Genomic DNA, 19,979 nt, shown 5'->3' on the forward strand with positions numbered 1-19,979 from the left:
CTACGCTGCTGTGCCGTTGGGTGTATTCTGCTCAGCCGCGTCCCGCGGCTCATTGGGCGGTGGGATCTTCAGGTTGGAGGGCTCCACGTGCCAGATGTCCTGGGCGTATTCCTTGATGGTGCGGTCGCTGGAGAACTTGCCGGCTGCTGCGATGTTCCTGATGACCATCTTGGTCCATGCCTTGGAGTTCTGCAAGGAGAGAGGTGGGACTGTGGCTGGAGGCTTGCACCCATGGGTGCTACACTGGCCTTAAGAGGGAGGACTCCCTGCAGCAGCACATCCAGGAGCCTCCTCACCAGGAACCCATGTACATGCACAGACCCATCCCCGGGGAGGGAATGTGGTGCCCCCATCAGAGCTCCCCTGCCTCGTCCCCAGGCCGGCACTCACCAGGTACAGCTCGCTGACCTTCTCCTGGCACCTGACGTAAGCCTCGTAGTCTGCAAAAACTTTAAACCTGTAGCAGCAAAGAAAGGAGTCGTCGGCAACAGGAACGCAGAGGTGGGAGCTCAGCGCGGACGGTGGCTGCAGCACACGGGGCTTGGGCTGCTACATGTTGGGCTGCCTCCAACACAAGCACTTCAGACGAGTTCACCCTCCCCAAGCCCTGTTTGCGCAGAGAGCCCTGCAAGCCCGTGAGTGGTGCGGCACGTGTGCTCTAGGAGGGCACACTGGGAGACACTGCTCCAGTGCAAATGCTCGTGGCCCTTGGCTGCTTAATGCTCTAGCCAGGAAGGCCCTTGAGACACTTAAAAGCATCTATCATCTGATGAGGGCTGTGCACCCAAATGCATCTCGGCCTTAATGTACCCCAGTCTTTAATGGGCCAAGCATAAGGTGCTGGACACAGACCCGTCTCTTGTACCAGTGAAGCATCGATTGCTCGACCACATGCACGTCATCAGAGCTGGAAGACTGGACATTATCAGCCAGAGGGTGGATGGTCGCTGCAGGGGGCTGCTCCACACGGGCACCAGGAGTTTGGCGGGGGAACCCAACCCAGGGGATGGATGGCATCCCAGGGCTCACCTGTCATGGTGGAAGAGCATGTTGACCACGTCGCTGAAGAGGTCAGGCTCCTCTGGGGAGAAGAAGCCACTCTTGATCTGGTCAATGGCTTCCTTCAACTCGGGGAGCTGGTTGTAGTACTTCTGGGCATTGTACCTGGCAGGGAAAGGCTGATATGAGATGCTGCTGCTTGAGCTGCCTGTGGTGGAACCCCCCCCAGCGTCCCCAGCCCTCACCCTTCCCTGTCCAGCTCTGTGACATCCTCCACCCTCATGCCGAAGATGAACAGGTTTTCCTCTCCAGCCTCCTCAGCCATTTCCACATTGGCTCCATCCATGGTGCCGATGGTCAGCGCCCCATTCAGCATGAACTTCATGTTCCCTGTGCCCGACGCCTCAGTGCCTGCTGTGGAGATCTGCTCCGACAGGTCAGTAGCAGGGATCACTGCCAACAGAACACGTGGACACAAGAGGCTCACAGTGACCAGCATTGTGTCTGTAGCATGTCAAAGAACGTTAGACCTCCTGCCTAGCAGTGAGGGAGCCGTGGGCTGGCGGACAGCCACGGGGCCGATGTACCCTCCCCACAGTGTGCTCCCGGTGGGCTACCTTTCTCTGCCAGCGAGACCCTGTAGTTCTCCAGGAAGATGACCTTCAGCTTACTCCCCACAATGGGGTCGTTGTTCACCACCTGAGCCACAGCATTAATGAGCTTGATGATCATTTTAGCCATGTGATATCCTGGGGCAGCCTAAGAGAAAAGCCACAGGTGAGCCCAGAGGGCTGGCCAGGGGCAGGGGAGGTCCATCCAGTGCCCATATGCCCGGGGAAGGACCCGCTCAAGATTTCTTCCATCACCTCATCCAACCCGTGTGATGCACCACCAAGCTTTCAGGGGCTTCCCTGACCAAAAGCAGCACATGGTTGTGCAAGCCCCAAAACTCAGTGCCTTGCTTGGACTGAAGCCAACAAGTGCTGCCCCAGCACTTCCTGGAGAGCTTCATGGACCTGGCCACATGAGACATCTGCAACCAATTTCCCCAGGGCATTGTCAAGGACTTCCTCCAAAATGCCTAAAACTCCTGACCCAACTCACCTTGCCCCCAATGATCACTGTCCTCGGCACAAAGAGCTTTGCAGGATCCTTCCTGATGCCTGGAGAAGACAGCAGCAAGGTGTCACCCTCTGTTTGAGCTGCATCCCAGGGGCAGGGAATGCTCATGCACCCGCAGGGGAGCCTGTCCTCTTGGGGTGCACGGTGACTTACGGTTGTACATAGTGATGACGTGCAGGCAGTTCATCAGCTGCCGCTTGTACTCGTGGATCCTCTTCACATGCACATCAAACATGGAGGAAGGGTTGATCTTCACTTTGTACTCCTTCTCCAGGTACAGCGCGAACTTCACCTTGTTCTCCTGGGTGAGGGCAGGGAGCACGCCAGTGCCCAGCCTGTGCTCTCCCTGCCTCCAGCCCCTGGCCACCCCCTCACCTGCTTCACTTTGGCAACCTCCCGGACGAAGAGGTCGTCGTCCACGCACTCGTGCAGCTTTGTCAGCTGGCTCAGGTCCCGCACATAGTCCTCCCCTATTTTCTGCAACAGGAGCACAGGCACGCGCTGACCACACGATGCTCGCAGGCGCCTTCACGGGCGTGCTGCTCCCGGCTGGCAGAGCCAGCAGCGCTTGGGAAGCAGGAGCAGAGCACTCGGGCGAGATGCAAACACATCTCCACCATTTAGAAGATGTAAAAGGCTGAGATTGGAGCAGTGTTCCCAGGGTCAGGAAGGGCTGGGGGCCAGCACGCTTCCCGCACAGCATTACCTCTGCGATGAGCTCCGCCAGCCCCGGGTTGCAGAGCAGGAGCCAGCGCCGCGGGGTGATGCCGTTGGTCTTGTTCTGAAACTTCTCCGGCTCCAGCGCTGCAAAGTCCTCAAAGCTGTGAGGACGAGGAGGGGACAACTTCAGGTTTGCCTCCTGGCACCACCATTACCAAGCCAAGGGTGATCCCGCCACCACGCCTACACTTGAGTCTTGACTATTTCCGAGTGGATCTTTGCCACGCCATTGACAGCGTGGGAGCCGACGATGCAGAGATGGGCCATGTTGATCCGCTTGGTACCTCCCTCCTCAATCAGGGACATCCTCTGAAGTCGGTCCACGTCGTTAGGGAAGAGAAATGCAATGTGCTGCAGAGAAGACCAGAGAGATGGTGAGGGGTGCTGGCATTTAGGGATTTCCCACCTGACTGCTCCCGAGGAGAGGGCCACAGCAATGTCTCCAAAGCGCTTGACATGCTGAGCCGCAGAGCGATGGCTTTTACTTCAAAGTGACAGTGCAAACCCCCTCCAAAGGGTGCCCTTCCCCAGCATGGATGTCTCCAGACATAAGGACGTCCCAAGCCCCCCCAGTCTTGGAGATGGGTTTTTGGGCACGTGTGGCCAGCAGGGCTGTTTCAGCAAAAGCCTTGTGCTGCCAGCCCAGGAGGCCAAACCTCCACCTCTTTTATACCCTCCACCTCATCCTTTCCCAGGATAAACTGTGTATTTAGGGAGCAAAGAAAGGCCAACAGGTAAGGCCCTGGAGCAAAGTGCAAAGTCTTTAAAACAGGCAGTAACTGCAGGATGGCAACTGCACACCAACTTCCCAAAATAGCAGACAGAACCACCTGGCCACACACCCAACCTCACCCCTCTGTGCACCCCTTAGTCCTGACAGCACAACACACGCCATCCCTGGGCCCCTCTCTAGAGAGAGTTCCTCTGCTGCCCAAGGGACTTACATCCAGGTGTCTCTGGTTGATCTCATAGATGATCTGCAGGTGTCTGGGGAGCAGTTTCTCCACCAGGTCCACTGGCCAGCGCTCCAGGGCTTCGGGAAGCACTGTGTGGTTGGTGTAGGCGAAGGTCCGCTTGGTGATGTCCCAGGCCTGCCAGGGGAGAGCTGGTGCTCAGCAGCGAGGCTGGGTGCCAGCACCCATGCACAGTCCTCCCACCACGGTCAGCAGCACGGCCAAGCCGACGCCTCCAAGTCCATACCCATTAAACCCATCCTGACTGCTCCACATCACTCCCCAGGCCACCAGCAGCTACAGAACTGGTTGCCCAGCTCCTCCACCATGGGCTGGCAGGAAGGTGAGTGCAAGCGGAGGGGATCAGTGGCCAAGTCAGGTCTCTCTACCTTGTTCCATGGCAGCTTCTCGATGTCCACGAAAATCCGCATCAGCTCAGGGATGGCCATGGCAGGGTGCGTGTCGTTCAGCTGGATGGCAACCTGTGCGGAGAGCAGTGGTGGCATGTGGGGATGTGTGTGGGACGTGGGCATCCCACTGCCCATCAGCTGGGCACAGGTACCCAGGGAGGGTCCACAAAACATCTCAAGGCCTGGGGGGCACCTGAGAGGTGTCAAATTGAGCTCCAAGGTACATGTCAGAGCAACGTGGGTTTGTACCTGGTCAGGAAAGGAATCAAACACGATTTGGACACTGTCTGTGCTCCCAAATTTGGACGCTTTGAAGCGGCGTATGATGTCCTGGAGGGTGGCAGCCACGACGAAGTACTCCTGCTTCAGCCGCAGCTCCTTCCCTTCGAAGAACTGCGAGCAGAGGAGCGGGGGCTGCAGCACTGCAGCGTGCTGCCCAGGCAGTGCCTGTGCTGTGGCAGCTGTGCCACCCTAGGCACACCTCCCTGCACGAGGGACCCGCACCGGCACACGTGCACCACACAGCATGGTGTGAGGCCCCACTGCTTCTCCTGCACTGGTTCTGGCAGCAGCTCTAACCCCAGAGTCTCTCCATGCTTTCCAGATTGCAGCACAGGTGTGTGAGATGTGCCTGCCACTGCAAACAGGTTGAGTCCCTCCCGAGCATCGTCAAAACCTGTTCTCCCTGGTGTGAAAATTCTGGCCACAAGGAAAGGTACTGGGGAGATGGAAGGGAAGCTGCAGGGGCTGTAACACCGAGGAGCTAATTCTGAGACAAGAATTAAAGCCACTGTTCGCATAGCACAAAACACCAGCCCGCTGGTCTGCAAAATAGGATCTGTAAGAGGCAAGCTCACCACTGGAGCTGTGGTCCCCCCAGCTCTCCGTGACAGCTGGGAAGGCTGGGGTAGGGTTAAATGGGAAAAACTCCATCAAGGCTCGTCCAAAACAGACTGCAGAGTGTGGAGAGCTGCCCTTCAGCTTCTTCCCCTATGCCTGCAAGCAGGACATTCTCATCCCCACTCCCTTTTACCACACTGAGCACAGATTTGCCCAGCAACAGTCATCTCTACTGCAGCCCTGGTGAGAGGCAGCAATCCCCACCCAAGCACTACAGGCAGCTTGAAACACAATGATAAGCATCTCTGCAATGTCCCGGGGTTACTCCACTTCACACTCTCTCTGGGTGCTCTTTATCCGTCCCTAAACCAGGGACACTCTTGCCCCGCATCGTGACTTACGTTGTCATTGGGGTAGAGGACGCGGGATATGTTCTCTGCCAGATTTCTGTCCAGCACAGCCTGGATGTAGTCTCCGACATTGACTGCGGAGGAGCAGAGGGATAAGGTGGGCACGGGACCCCCCTCCACCCCATCCCGCTGGCACCCCACCAGCAGCCACTTACAGTCCCGCAGGTTGAAGTCGTTGGGTGCTCGAGCCGACCACAGGCGCATGGTGTTGACGGTGTTGTTCAAGTACCCGGGCACAGGGGTATCGTAGGGCAGCGCCAGCACCACCTACAACATCAGCAGGGGAGCTGAGGCTGGGCTGTGCCCCTGGCTGGTGTCCCTCCAGGTCTCCCCTGCCCCACCTGAGCCTTCCCATCCCACAGACGCTCCTCCAGGACTGAGCTCAGGGCTGCACCCATCTTTATGGTGGGGACATGCTTTGTACCCACAGCCCCTGCCATGGGGACATCCCGGCTCCCTCAGGTCTGCCCAGTGACTTCTGGTGTTTGCCAGAAGCACTCAGGGGATGGAGAAAGGCTTGCGAGCTTCAGAAGCAGCTTAATTTAAGCCATCGTACCGTGCTGTGCATTGCACACAGACCTGCTGGAGGTGTTTTTGGGTATTTCAGAGGTTGGCTGCAGATGTGGAGCACCAAAACCTGTCCCCATCCCTAATGTCCATCCCCTCCCCACTTTGCTTCACCACCGCCTTTTCCACCCCAGCGAAGCACCCTCGCCAGTGCAACCCTCCCCAGCAGGGATGCTGCGGGACCCACGCCAGGGGTGCAGCCCCCCAGGTGACGGGACAAGCCATGCAAGGGGTCCCCACATGCTGGCCCCACGAGGCTGTGCCCCAGCCCGTACCTGGGTGTCGACCCACTTGGTGCCAGTGGCAGTGTGCTCCACGCGGCCGTAGAAGTGCACGGGCAGCATGTACTCGGGACGGGCTTTCTCCCAGGGGTTGCCGTGCCGGAGCCAGTCATCGGCTTCTTCCACCTGCCGGAGGGAGCGGCAGCTGTGGTGGGGCCACCCAGCCCCAGGGACCTCCCCAGGCTGTGCCACGTGCGGGGCTGGGACAGGCTCTGGCTGCATCAAGGGGCTGATGCTTTGGAGATCGTCTGCCCTAAACCTGAATTCTGGTGCCACAGGGTGAGCCTGGAGACTCTGCCCCAACCACCCTGAACCCCAGGGTCTCCCTGCCAGAGGGGTGAAGGATGGGGATGAGGAGGTGGGGACGAAATGAATGTTCCTCAGTGCACCGCTAACACTGCCGTGCTGTGACCAAGATGCCACCAGCCTCTTACCCAGTGTCAGCCTGCAGGCCAGCTAATGAAGTGGAGTTGATCCCTGCCCCGGCAGTGCTGGGGAGAGCCCAGGGTAGAGATCACCTTTGGCACGGCCAGGTCAGAGCTCCGGGCAGCAGGGACATTGTGTGAGGGCCAGGGGAGATAAGCCACATCAGGACGTAGCAGCCAGGGAATGCTGTGCCAAGGAGGAAAGGTCTCCACTTGCTGGCGGTAGGGACAGCTTTTGGGAGTGCTCACAGGGTCCTCTGGGCACTCGGGGCTGCCTCCCACCAGGGGTGTTGCAGATGCACACCACATTTTCCACTGCATTTCCTAAACAGCCTCTTCCACCCTCTGATGCTTTAACCCAGATGTCAGGCTGCACAGCAGGGCTTGGGGGCTGCATCTGGCCTCCACCAGACCTTCCTACACTATCCCTGTACAGCCGCAGTGAAACCATCCTCACCCCATGAGCAGCATGGACACGACCTCTCCCTCCCTGTTAGCACCAGTTTAAGAAGTTAAACTTGCTCGAGAAAACACCTGACAAGTTATAAACACCAAAGCACCAACAGCTCCTGCAGTCTCCAAGCTGAGAGAGTGTCTGTGCACTCTGATCTCAACTTGATCTAAGGGGGAGGCCGGATTCAGGGCTTTGGCTGTGCGGGGGAAGGTGAGGGCCACGCGCCTCCATCCGTACCTGCCACCCGTCCCGGATCTTCTGGTTGAAGATGCCATACTCGTAGCGGATGCCGTAGCCGTAGGCTGCCAGCCCCAGCGTTGCCATTGAGTCGAGGAAGCAGGCTGCCAGGGGGACAGGGGAGCACTGACGGGCACTTCCCTGGGGAGCCCTGGGAGACAGTGGGTCCTTCTCCCATGGAGAGCAATAGCCAGAAGCAGGAGCCCCGCAGGGATACGAGGCAGGGCCAGCAGCAGCTGCTCGCTGCCCGGCCACCCAACACCTCTCACCCTGTGCTGGACAGGCTGGAGCAGTAAACCCCTATCCCCTGGTTTAGGTACCCCCTGCAGAGGATGCAAAGGCCCTGGGGCTGTGCCCCATCTCCCCAGCAATGAGACCGCTTGGGGGCTCACTCACCAGCAAGCCTGCCCAGACCACCATTGCCGAGACCAGCATCCTCCTCGATTTCCTCCAGCTCTTCCATGTCCAGCCCAAGCTACAGAGGAGGAGGAGAAGGCGATGGGCCAGACACGCTCGGTGCCCAGCCCCGAGGAGCGGATGCACTGCTGGCACGCACCCCTGGGTGCTATGCTGCACCCACTGCTGCCATCCCTCTTAGGGTGGCCTCCAGGAGGGGTGGAAAGACACCGAACCCTGCAAGACCTATCCCTGCAGGTGGGACACTGTGATTTGCATCCAGAGCAGCCTCCCTCCCCCTCCAGGGATGCTCAGGCTGTAGCAGGGACCAGCTCTGGTGTTTGAAGTCCCTCCACCAGCCTTTACAAGGGATGCACGCACCGGTGACGTTGCCGTGGACAAGCTCCTTGGGCCTGGGGGCACCCAGCCATAACCAGGGCAGAGCCATAACCAGGGTGCTGGTCCCAGGTCTTTCAGGCAGGTCTCCCAGGGCTCAGTCCCAGCCCTCTTCCCTCTCCCTATGCCCCAGCACCACGGCTGCAGCCCCACACGGGCAGTGCTGCGTTCCTGCTCCCCCAGCACCCCCATCCCCCTGGGCAGTCACCCATGTGCATCACTGCCCTCTGGCACAGTAGCCCAGGTGCCCATCCCCATGGCCCCAGGCATCACCCTTTAACAGAGGTACCCAGAGAAGCAACCGCACCACTTTCACAAGGAACTCTCAAGGTTCCAGCCTGGGATGCTGTGGGAGGAAGGGGTTTTGCCTATGCAAAGCACCTTGGGCAGCTCAGCAGGAACTAAGACGGTGCCTTGTCAGCGCTGAGCCACCTTTTCCCATGGAAACCCCTTGGTCTGCATCTCCCCTGATGTCCCACGGTCACAGCAGGTAGGCACAGCCCCAGTGCCACAGCCACCCATGCAGGAGAGCCAGACCCTGCACTGCTCACAGGTAAGAGACAGCACCTTCTCCCAGCCCTGCATTGCACTGGCAGCCCTCAGTGCCCACACAAATATTTCAAGTGACTTCTATTCTACCATTTCATTTTAGAGAAGTTTGGCATTTGTGCCCGGGGAGCTCAGCACATGCACTAAGGAAGGTTCTGCCCATAGCTTCACCTGCCATCGACTGCAAAGAAGGTGATTTCCAAACAATCTCACACCTTCTGCTTCCCCCTGCAGCATCCCAGGCAGCATCCCAGGCTCTTCACCTCAACCCGCATCCCCAGCTCAGCTGCCAAGGTCAACAGATAAGAGATAAAAAAGCCTAAAAATAAGTTACTGTCCCTTGATCATGTTTGCACAAAAGCTGCTCCTGCTGCTGTGCAGACGCCCCAGTTGCACATGACACGCATTGGACACGCTGGTCCAAGTGGTGAAAGGTAGAGGGAAAAGGAGCCACCCAAAAACCTTTGACAACCCAAGTGCCACAGGGTGCCAGCCCCAGCCTGGGGCTGAATTAGGCTCCTCTGCCATTGATTATGGCTGTTAACGGCCTCATGCATAGAACCATGCATTTCCTGGCAGTTTATGGGCTCAGCAGCGCTGTACTGCATCCCTCAGCACACAGCAGTGGGACTGGGCAGCCCTGCTCAGGCTGCAAGTGCTGGCTGCAGCCGCGGGCCTTGTGAAAGCAGGTCCTGCAGCAGCATTCATGCACTACGGCATCACCTGCTGCTCAGGGAGCAGTTTGCAGACAGCGTGGTAAAAGACGGACGGACATCTCCAGGATCCAGAGAGCATGGAGCCCTCCTGCCCCGGGGCCTCACTGCCTGGGATGCTCACCTGGTAGATGGCTTCGTCGCAGGCGTTCTGCAGCCCCAGGTTGATCATGGTGTTCTGCAGCGTCCGCCCCATGTAAAACTCCAGGGAGAGGTAGTAAATCCTCTGAAAGAGAAAACCAACCCAGGTCACCTTCCCCAGGCCTGGAGGAGGCTCCCCTGCACCGCAGGAGCTGCTATTGGGAGTTACCTCAAAGCAGGAGGAGAACCCTGGCTGTCAACAGGGCAGGGGGGTTTGCACCAGGAACTTGAGGGCTGGGGCTCCTTGGAGGCCCCGAGGCGGCTGCGCCTGCAGCCCCTGCCCTGCTCTCCTGCCCCTGCTATTTCCCAAGCCAGGAAGATGGCAGTGCCGAGGTGGTTTGTCGGGACAAGCTGCGGTGCCCGGTCCAAGAGCAGGGACAGCTCCATGATGGTTGGCCTGAGCACGCCGGGGGCTGCAGTGGTACAAAGGTAACCTTTAAAGAGGAGACATTACCCAACGTCCCCATGAGCTACAAAGCAACCAGAAAAACAAGGGAGCCACTGGGAACAGAGGTGTGTGGCAGCCACAGGGCCACCGGCTTCCCCTGCAGCCCTCTTGGGTTTGCTCTCGTCTCCCCTCTTGCTGACACAACGGGGGCAGGATGTGGCCAGGAAGGTGGAGGCTTGCGTAAGCTGTCGCCTGTGTCAGCACCAGCAGGTTTTAAGGAAGGATTTAGTCTGGAGGGAGCCACTGACTTGACAGCTTTCCCCAGGACCTGCACAGGGGCGGGCTGGGGATGGCGACGGGAGAAGAGAAGGCTCAGGAGAGACCTTAGAGCAGCCTTTCAGTACCTACAGGGGGCTGAACAAGAAAGCTGAAGCAAGGGCATGTAGGGACAGGACAAGAGGCAATGGCTTTAAACTGACAGAGGGGAGATTTAGACCAGGTTTTAGGCAGAAGTTCTTGTGAACTGCTGGAGTTTGGAAGACTACCATTATACAGAAGGTGCTGCACTGGGGTTGAAAAGAAATGTCCTTTCTTGATCTCATTTGAATTTGTGACCTTTCCCTATCACACATAAACTTGCCCTCCAGTGCCTTAAGGGTCCTCCAAGAGAGCTGGAGAGGGACTTTTTACAAGGGCATATAAGAACAGGACAAGGGGGAATGGCTTTAACTTGACAGAGGGCAGATTTAGATTAGATATTAGGATGAAGTCCTTCCCTGTGAGGGTGCTGAAGCACTGGCACAGGGTGCTCAGAGAAGCTGTGGCTGCCCCATCCCTGGCAGTGTTCAAGGCCAGGTTGGATGGGGCTTGGAGCAACCTGGTCAAGTGGAAGGTGTCCCTGCCCGTGGCCGGAGGTTGGAACTGGATGAGCTTTGAGGTCCCTTCCAACCCAAACCATTCGGTGACTCTGCGTTCTGGGCAGCATGGGTTGGGTTTACTGGCTTGGTCCCAGCAGAGCTGGAGGCCATGATGTAGGGTGAACGGCACTCAGCACGGCTGAGCTGTACGGCAGAGTCCCCACTCTGAAGCCCTGGAAGTGGTTTATCTTTCTCTCCCCTACAGGACATGGCAGGGATTTGAGCTATCAGGGGCTGGCACCAGCCCAGCGAGGTGTTGGCCGCACCACCCTCCCAGGAAGCAAATTGAAGGCGACAGAGCCATCCAGGTTGCAGGAGGGGATTACTGCTTAATCCCCAAGCAGCCAGAGCCCTGTGCTCGGTGGGTGCAAGCCAGCTCACACGGAATTCCTGCACAAAACCAGATCTGTCTCGCTTGGGACCCCTGCAGCACAGATCAGGCTTGCACCTCTTTCAGACAAGAGCTGCTTGCAGCTGCCTCCGCTTAAGCCCTTCAAGTAATTCACCCTAGAAGGCTTTGCAGCTGCTTTTGGTAGAGCTCACCCACGCCAGCACTGTGGGGCAACAAACGCTGTTCCCATGCCCTGCACCCAGCTCCCAGCCAAGCTGCGCTCTGTTTGTTTTGCAAAGCAAAGGACAGCGGCCTCCTCCTTGTTAAAGTCCAGTCCCTCTGCTCAGCAGCGCTAAAGGGAACATCCTCAGACCAAAGGAAAACCGAGCCCCCCATTCCTGTATTTTTTCTGGCAAGTTCACAGAGGGGCGGTTTGTGCCCAAGGGGTTACAACGGCTGTAGGAATTCCCCCACTCCCACCCTGCAGGACCCCCCTTGGGAAAACCGGGGGGGCCTCCCTCGCACTCCCGCCCTGCAAAGAGGGGTCCCGCCCAGCATCCCCTCGCTCCCACCTTGGGGTCCTTCTCGTAGTAGTACTGCTGCGTGCGGATCCAGCGCCCCACCAGGTGGTCCCGCACGGTGTGGGCCAGGGCGAAGTAGTAGTCGCGGGGGGTGGCCACGTTGCGGTCCTTGACCAGGGTGAAGTGGAGGTGCCGGTTGAAGCCCCGCTTCAGCTCGGCCACGCTCTCGGCTCCCACGATCCCGCGGATGCTGATCTGCTTCCGCCGCTCCTGGTCCGACAGCGGCCGCGACATCCCGGCGGGGCTGCGGGGCACGCACACCGCGGACACTGCCGCGGCGGGGCTGGGCACGGGCGGCAGGTTTGGGTTCCGCCTCCGCCCCGGGCCGGCACCGCCACCGCCAGCGGCACAGGGACGGGGAGGGGCCGCCGCCACGGGCCGCCCCTGGTGGGGCGGGAGCAGCGCAAAGCGAGGGGGTCTCGGGGACCACCACCCCTGGGCGGGGGCACAGAGGGGAGTGCAAAGGGAAGGGGCGGAGCCCGCACCAGCTCCGGGCGGCGCGGTCCGGTCCTGCCTCGCACCGGGGCGGTGGCGGGGACTCCACCCGTCCCACTCAGGGCTCCGCCCCGTGCTCTGGAGGTCGTCCAAGGCCCCTCCCGCCGGGGTCGGGGGTAAACCCGCTCTGAGGGCGCAGAGGGACGGTTCCGCGGTCCCACCCGTGCCCAGCAGCCTCCCCCGCCGTCCCCTCGCCTCCTCACTGGTCTCTGCCCGCTCGGGAATCCCTGTGGGAATGGCGCGGGATCTCCTCCGGTCGGCTGCGGGCCCTTTCCAGCCGTCTCCCCGGGCGGGCTCCGTGGCTGCCTGCCCTGCTCTGCCTTCGGAGCCCGGCCCTGCCTCCTGGTTCCTCCCGAGGGCAAGAATAGCTGACCTGAGCATGCAGCACAACCCCTCTTCCTCTTCCTCCGGCCGTGCCTGCGCAGGCCTTCCAGCGCTGGGTGTTTTCCCTGCCCAGTTCTGCACAGCTGAACCCACACGCAGCCAAAGAGCATCACAACCCAACCGCTGCCCTGGGCCACCCCTGCTCCTGGGCCTACCCAACCACCCGACCGATACGCTGGCCAGGTCCAGGCAGGATGAGGCTCCACACTGAGCTGGGCCCTGGCAAAGGGCTGCAGCAGCTCACCCAAACTTCAGGAACCAGCCCAAACCGCACACGTGCGACATGGGAAAAAGGGAATGTGCCCCGCGTTCCTGATTCTTCACAGGGCAGATTGAAGGACTGTTGTCCAGGTGGACGCCTGGGCACGGTTTCCTCGCCAGTTGGCAGCAGACAGGGGCTGGGTGCCTGCAGCAGGTATTTCCTGGCCAGGACCTGCCCTCCAGTGCAGGTGGGAATTGCAGCCATGCGAGTGGTGCCTGCAGAGTGCTCCAAGAGCTGCCAGGGGCGGGGCAGAACCCTGGGTGGGTTTGGGCAGCTTGGGACATCCAGCGCTGCTCTCCTGGATAGCGGGAGCTGGGCTGCACCCGCCGTGGGGTGGTGTCCCCTGGCCCTGGGTTGTGCCTGGAGTTCCAGGCTGGGTTTTACAGGCCGCAGGGTGGATGCAGTTTACCGTATCTCCGGTGTGCTGGGTATGGCCCCTCTTGGGAAGGACAAGCGTTGTTCTGAGACATAAATGCACTTAATGCAATGATTAGCATGTTCTTCTTCAGCCCTGGACCCGAGCCCATGATGAGCTCAGAGGCCTCACATTGAAAACCTCTCCTTAGGCATGGTGAGAAAACGTGGAGCAGGCACCAATGTCCCAGCAGCGAGTCCTAAGAGAACTGTCCAGGACTTTCCCTCGGACATGGCCCCAACAGCACTCATACCTCAGCATTTCCCCTATTTACGGAAGAACGACCCTCCCAAGGGATTCCATGTGCTGGTGCTGCATCACAGCAGTGGGTCTGGGGCAGGGGCTGGTGCTGGGATGGTTGCACTGGGTTGGATGCTGCAGCTTGCCCCCTGGGGAGGTGCTGCTCTGGACTCAGCCCAGGTAATTTCCCCCTCCTGCCACATGCCATCCCTCATCCCTCCTTCTTACATTCTGGCTCCTTGGCACCCAGGACCATTCATTGGCACCCCAAATTCCCTTGGTGATGGGCTACAGGTGGAGTGGGAAGCCCCGTGTTTCTGCTCCCTCCCCTCTTCTGCTGTCTGAGCTCAGCACTCATGTAGGGAGTGGGGAATTGTCACTGCTCATCATACACACAAAGAAGGGAGGCAGGAGTTTGCTCAGGAAGGGAAAGGATCAGGAAAAGACTGGGTGGGATGTGGGACTGCTGGATTTGGTGTTCATGGCTATGCTTGGGTTGGCTCCCCTAGAGCCCTGCAGGCATAACAGGATTTGCAGTGACTCATCTCCCTCCTTGGGGCATCTCCTGCTCATGGGATGGGAAAGTTCCTATCCTCTCTGCTCCGCAGGTGCTGGTGCCTTGCCAGCTGTGTCACCCCTGTAGGGAGAGGGTGCTGGGGTGCTGCCTGTGCCAGCGGCATAAGCTCCCTGCACCCCTTGGTCATCTTGTGCTGCTGTTGCTGCAGCGCTGGGTTTCAGCTGGCTTCTGTACCCCCCTCACTCCCATGAACCAAGTTCTGTCCATTCTCTGCCGCTGTCTCCCTGCAGGGACAGGGAGGGATGTGCAGTGTGTTGCACTGACCTGCACTGGGGTGGGAGGAGATGGGAACCAAAGGCAGGGGCTGTGGTGGTGCAGTTATGCTCTGGAAAGCTGTGCCCTTCTCTCATAAAAGTCCTTTATTAGAACAGCAAACATGACACTTCTCTTCAGTACAGCGGCTGTATGCAGCTATAATCGCGGTACAGGGGGACGATGTCTTACAATCACTGGGAGTCTAATAAGCACCATGAACATCCTAAAGGACAGGGGATAACGGCTGAGAGAGGAGCCCCGGGTGAGCCGGCCACGGGGGCTCATCAGGAATTCACCAAAGAGCTGCTCGGCATTGTCCCGCAACACGGCTCTCCTGCAGCTGAGAGAAGCTCCTCGGTGTAAGTCAACAAGATAGCACCCATCCAATAAATTAGGTAAACTTAATACTAGAGCAACAAAGGAATGAATGGGACCATCCTAGAGGAGGGCATGCTGGAAGGGAATGGTCTATTTACACTTGTCTTCCTGCTGGACCAGCACTCCTGAAGCATCCCACCTGATCCCGAATCTGGAGCTGCAGCTCTCTGGCCAGGCTGGGTAGGCTGGTACCTGCCTGGCAGCGGCACTGCTGCCTCCCCAGCTCTGCACCACACCAGGACACGGCGAGTGATCGAACAGTGCACCGTGGGGACATGCGTATGCAGGCGCCCTCGGCACGGGGACGCAGCTGGCACCGGGCATGGCACCCGCAGCTCTGACTCCTTTCCTGCCTCTGAATCACCAGAAAGTCCCTACTAGGGTAGGCCGATGGGAGCTGCTGCCAGCAACAGGCGCAGGCAGGGCAGCGGGTGCGTATTCCTGAGTGCATGGCAAGGCTGTGGCCAGCTCTCCTTCCTCCCCATCCTCATCCCCAGGCTCCCTGTCAGACCCTCCCTGCAGAATGTATTCTCTGGTGAACAGAAGGACACTGTCAGGATTTTAAGGCTAGGCTTTATATGGCAACTATAAAAAAATAAACACTAATCTCCAAAGAGCCGGGCAGGGGCTCTCTGGTCTATGGCTGTGGCGTGCGTGCTGACGCCGGGCTGCGGAGAGCTGGGGGAGACCCTGCCAGCACCCAGAGCACCCAGGGACAGGGCAGCCACTCCCTGCCCCACTGCTGTGCCCCATGGAAATGCCTCGGGGGGACAAGGGACAGGGCCGGGTGTTTTGGTAAGGACACAGAGACTGACTGGTAATCCAGGACCCACCTCTACACACGACTGAGGGTGCTCTGCAAGAAAGGCCACAGGGGAAAGAAATATCCTGCAAAGTAATGGGGCTGGTGTGGGCAAAAGCTTTCTCGTGGTGGGGGTCCCTCCTTGGTCCCTCCATCCAACTCCAAATTGCCAAAAGAGACGAAACTGCCCCCCTCGAAACCCCAACTCAAATCAATGAAACCAAACCTAAAAGCGGACACAGAGGAACATCTCGGGCTACTTAGGTACTTCATCAGCCAAAAGAGCTAAACAGCGAAGCGCACACACACAGGACAGCGCAGGAGGATGGAGATCAGAGGTGCCCACAAGCTGGGTTCTTCCTGCCCGCTTTGCCTCTCTGTCTCCGGCCGGCAGCTGAGCAGGGACCCGGCGGCTCGGCAGCAGCCTTGTCCCGCGGGAGGGAACGGGCTGGCTCCTCTCATCCTGAGAAGAGGCAGCCGGCTCCAGGAGCATCCTCACGGCATGGCCGAGCGCGAAGTGTAGAACTCAGGGACCGGCAGGCCGGTGTGCAGCGTCACCTGCAATGAGACACAGGGCTCAGCTGAGTCCCTCCGTGCTTGGCAGGACAGCTCAGGGCTGGCACACTGTCCCCAGGGAGGGCAGGAGCAGCACCCAGACAGAGGCAGGGTGCAGCCAGAGATGTGGGGAGCCCACTGCTCCTCCTGCCCCACTGCACATCCTCTCCACGGCAGTGGGAGCCTGGGTAGGGTAGGAGAGGCTGTTCCCAGAACTGCAGCAGTAGCTCCATCTTGCTTTTTCATGGCTTGTCACCCCTGTGAGGTGGGATGCTGGTACCAGTGGTACCAAGCCCCAGATATCCTGAGCTGGCTGCAGACAAATCTGGCAGTTGGCTGCCAGAGAGGTGGGACATGGCAGCAGTTGGATCCTTCCACAGATGGGATGGACAAAAGGGGATGGAAGGGCTTGAAGGATCCTGAGCTGCTCAGTACAGAAAGAGACCTCCAGGAAGCCCCTGAGCTGAGCGTGTGCCATACAGCAGATGGGATGTGGCCAATTCCTGGTGCGAAGAAGCTGAGCAGCAGCAGGATGCTGGGGCAGGGCCATGCTATGACATGGGGAGATGTTCAAGCACAACCTTTAACGGTCTCTTCCAACCCAAACCATTTGCTGATTGTATGAAAATGGGAGCTAGGCACTTGGCCTGGCATCATCTGGGGATGGGAAGTGACGCAGCAGAGACTGCAACACAGGGATAAAGGGAAAGGGAGAGGAATACTGGAGACCTGATGCTCAGGGTGTCTAGGAAAACCTTGGTCTGTAAGGGATATGGGCAGGCTCTGCTTGTGCAGACTGACTGGGTGAGGAGCCAGTCGTGCAAATACTCACACAGGCACCAATGAGCTGCGCATGGGTAATTCAGTTCCCTTTGCAAATGCTTTAGTTTGGGATGAAAGCACAATTCCTTCTTTTATTGGAACAGCAGCATTTTCCCCTTCAGACAGAGTTACAGGAAACTCTGTCTAAAACAATTATTTCCCTCTTAATTACAGTTAATTATTCGTAAACCTTTGAAGAAGGATAATAAATGACTTTGGTTTATTAGCAGCCTTTTATCAGTATCCCATGGGATTTCTCTGTTATCAGGGGATTTAAGCTCTGCCTTGCCCAGAGAACTGTCAGAAAGCAGAGGGGCTTCAGGAATGTCTTTGTCTGTTAGGGCTGTGTATAGGATTTTTGTAGGAATTAAACCCACAATGAAGCGGGATGTTTCTGCCACACCAAATTAATACCGTAACCTCTAAGACCAGCTCAGACAAGATGGTCTTCTTTAATGTCTCCTGATTAAACACCGGCTCAGCCCCAGTATGTTGCACATTGGCCAGCCCTTCCCCAAGCTGGCAGCCTCCCTGACTGCAAGGCCCCTAGGGTGGGAATCTCTGGCAGGGATGCTCGCAGGGTTTGGGGTGGTAGCGACCAACCTCTGCCCCAGTGCTGCTGGAAAACTGTTAGTGCCTTGGTGACAGCAATGGTACGCCTGATACCCTGAATAGAACATGCCCTGCTCCAGAATCCTAACTTAGAGAAGCTACTCGGTGCCTCTGCCCTTGTACAGAGATGGTGCCTTTGACATCCACTGCCAAACTCCTCAACACCCTGAGGTCATCTGTTATGTGCAACGTGTCCTAGGATGTGCTTGGGCACTTGTGCAGTGCTGGAGGTACAAGCAGTGGTAGAGTGGATGTGCCAAAGTCAGGCTCAGTGATTGTGGAAGACTCAGTGCGGGGGGATCATAGCAGGGATGTGATCAGTGAGAAGAAAAATGAAAGATGAAAATACCGGATAGGCCCAGGAAGCCACCACTTGGTGATGTTCAGGATAGCTGATAGCTTGGGAAAGAGGAAGAGAAGAGGGGTTTGAAACTCCCCGGAGGGCAAAAGGTTTTAAAAGGTGCCCTTCTCCCCGGTAATGCTCCTGACTGGAGAGTCCTAGGAGAGCTGCGAGAGCTGATAAGGCTCTTGTTGGGTACCATCATGAAACAGTTATAAAAGTGTTGCACAAGAGCCTTCCCCACAAAGTCCCCGTGCTGCTGAGCATCACCACGCACTGCAGTGACGGCAGCACTGAAGGGTCTGCCAGCAAGCTCACCCGCAGGGTACGCTGCTGTGGTGCTCCAGAGCATGGTCAGAGCACGTACCTGCACATTCCTGTTGAGGCTGACCGCGGGGAAAAAGAGGCCCTCCAGGTTCTCAAAGGCAACAGGCCCTTGCTGGTCCTCATTGATGGAGAACGTCAAAGTCCTCCTGGTCAAATCCAGCAGCACTCCCACCGTGGCGCCTTTCGTTATCCCACCCTCGGTTCTGTGGGGGCAAGGAGAAGATCAGAGCATCTCTGTGGCTTAATGTCCTCTGTGCTCCCAGCTCAGGGTTCAGGCCACAGTGGATCTCAAGGGATGATGATGCTGAACTTCACAGCTCATGCAGGGGTCAGGCCATGACCTGCACCCATCCCAACTGGGCACCATCCCTGGGCATCGCCTCCTCAGCCTCCTGCAAAGGTGCTCTCTGCTTGCCATGATGTCCCTCTGAGGGCAGAGCTGCCTACCAGAGCAGGCACAGCAACACAACCATGGGGGAAAGCAAATGGACCTGGGGAGCAAAGCTGCAGGGCCTCTTCAGGCCCTGCTGACCCATCAGGGAATGGCCTCTGAGGCTGCAGGAAGGTGATACCAGGCTCTCCCCAAGCTACCGCAAGCTTCAGAGCCCCCAGCCCCATTGTCCCATGGGGAAAGCGAGCAATAGCTGTGGCACCATGATAAAGGCAAACACTATTCTCTCACTGCATGAGTTGCAAGGCTTTGGTGCTAACGCGAAGAGGGTGCTATAGAGGAGTGGTGCCATGCATGCTCAGGAGAAGAGTCAGCATGGAAAGAGTTGTTGTAGGCAGGGAAGGAATATTGGAGCAAGGCAGAACCAGGGAGGCAGGGCCTGTCCTTTGCTTGGGGCGAGGGCACATCCTCTAACAGAGGCAATGAGGAGTGATGCCACCCTTCCCATGGGCACCTGTAGGTGCCACTGGAAAAGCTACGGGGTCTTACTTGGGTTGAAGGTAGGCTGTGGTCTCTGGGAGGAAGACCCTGTTCCAGACCACGTACCTGTTGGTGTGCGAATTGTTGTGCATGAACCAGCTCCGGTTATTGTCCACGTACATGGCCCAGGCCTTGTCGTCCTTGCCCAGCATGGCATCCTTCAGGACATCAATGCGTGCCACACCAAAGGCTGGGTCAGGGTGGTTATCGTAACGATCGATTGACAGCTCCCAGTAATGGAGCCCTTTGGAAAAGCCCGTTTTCCCCAGCACAACCCTGTCATCATAGCTGTTGCAGGTGACAGTCAGGTTGTCATTAGAAAAGATGATGTCAGCATGGGCAGAGGCAGGATCGAAAGAAAACCAAGCAACTGGAATACACAAACAACATCAGGTTAGTGTGGAGGGAGCAGAGACGAAGGTGGCCGAGCCATGCGGAGCAACACGGAACAGGGCATGCTGCATGCAGGGCCGACACGGAGGGGGTGAAGGCTTGGGCTGCTGCCCGCTGACATGGCAGCAGGAAGCAGGCAGGGAGCTGCACAGCGGAGGGGTGCTGGCTCAGGGAGGGCACCTTCCATCATGGAAGGATGCTTTGAGCTTGTGCGGCTGCAGCCTGCCAGCGTGGCTAAGGTCTTATGGCCAGGACTTGGTGGGTTTTGTTCTTGCTGGTTCCCAGTGCCTGTCTGTCTCCATGCCCTCCCACTGTCTGTGAGCCACAGGATCCTCACCATCTCCTAAAACTTGGCCCTAGC

General features: G+C 58.2%; 2 protein-coding genes across 3 annotated transcripts in view; both read right to left on the bottom strand.

Annotated features, from left to right (window-relative positions):
- Positions 1-12,097, bottom strand: LOC308221119 (glycogen phosphorylase, liver form-like; the record flags this gene model as incomplete). Its single annotated transcript, XM_080617987.1, has 20 exons — positions 11,822-12,097; positions 9,597-9,698; positions 7,815-7,893; positions 7,419-7,522; positions 6,297-6,428; positions 5,610-5,721; positions 5,446-5,528; positions 4,454-4,597; positions 4,184-4,276; positions 3,786-3,932; positions 3,029-3,192; positions 2,828-2,942; positions 2,497-2,598; positions 2,275-2,422; positions 2,104-2,162; positions 1,617-1,758; positions 1,245-1,452; positions 1,030-1,164; positions 391-457; positions 1-189 (listed from the first exon to the last, which is right to left on the bottom strand). Exons 1-20 carry the CDS (start codon positions 12,062-12,064, stop codon positions 1-3), a joined length of 2,568 nt encoding a protein of 855 aa, XP_080474113.1. The 5' UTR covers positions 12,065-12,097.
- Positions 12,098-16,133: 4,036 nt separating this feature from the next.
- Positions 16,134-19,979, bottom strand: part of TRIM9 (tripartite motif containing 9) — a gene marked incomplete at both ends in the record, with an annotated part of 58,407 nt that continues 54,561 nt past the window's right edge. For both annotated transcript variants that reach the window (XM_080618450.1, XM_080618449.1), the window contains 3 exons: positions 16,134-16,196; positions 18,335-18,497; positions 19,292-19,595. In XM_080618450.1, the coding sequence (XP_080474576.1) occupies positions 16,134-16,196; positions 18,335-18,497; positions 19,292-19,595 (530 nt within the window). The remainder of the gene's footprint in view (positions 16,197-18,334; positions 18,498-19,291; positions 19,596-19,979) is intronic.

Source organism: Psittacula echo, assembly GCF_963264785.1.
Source record: "Psittacula echo genome assembly, chromosome: 5".
Lineage (NCBI taxonomy): Eukaryota > Metazoa > Chordata > Aves > Psittaciformes > Psittacidae > Psittacula > Psittacula echo.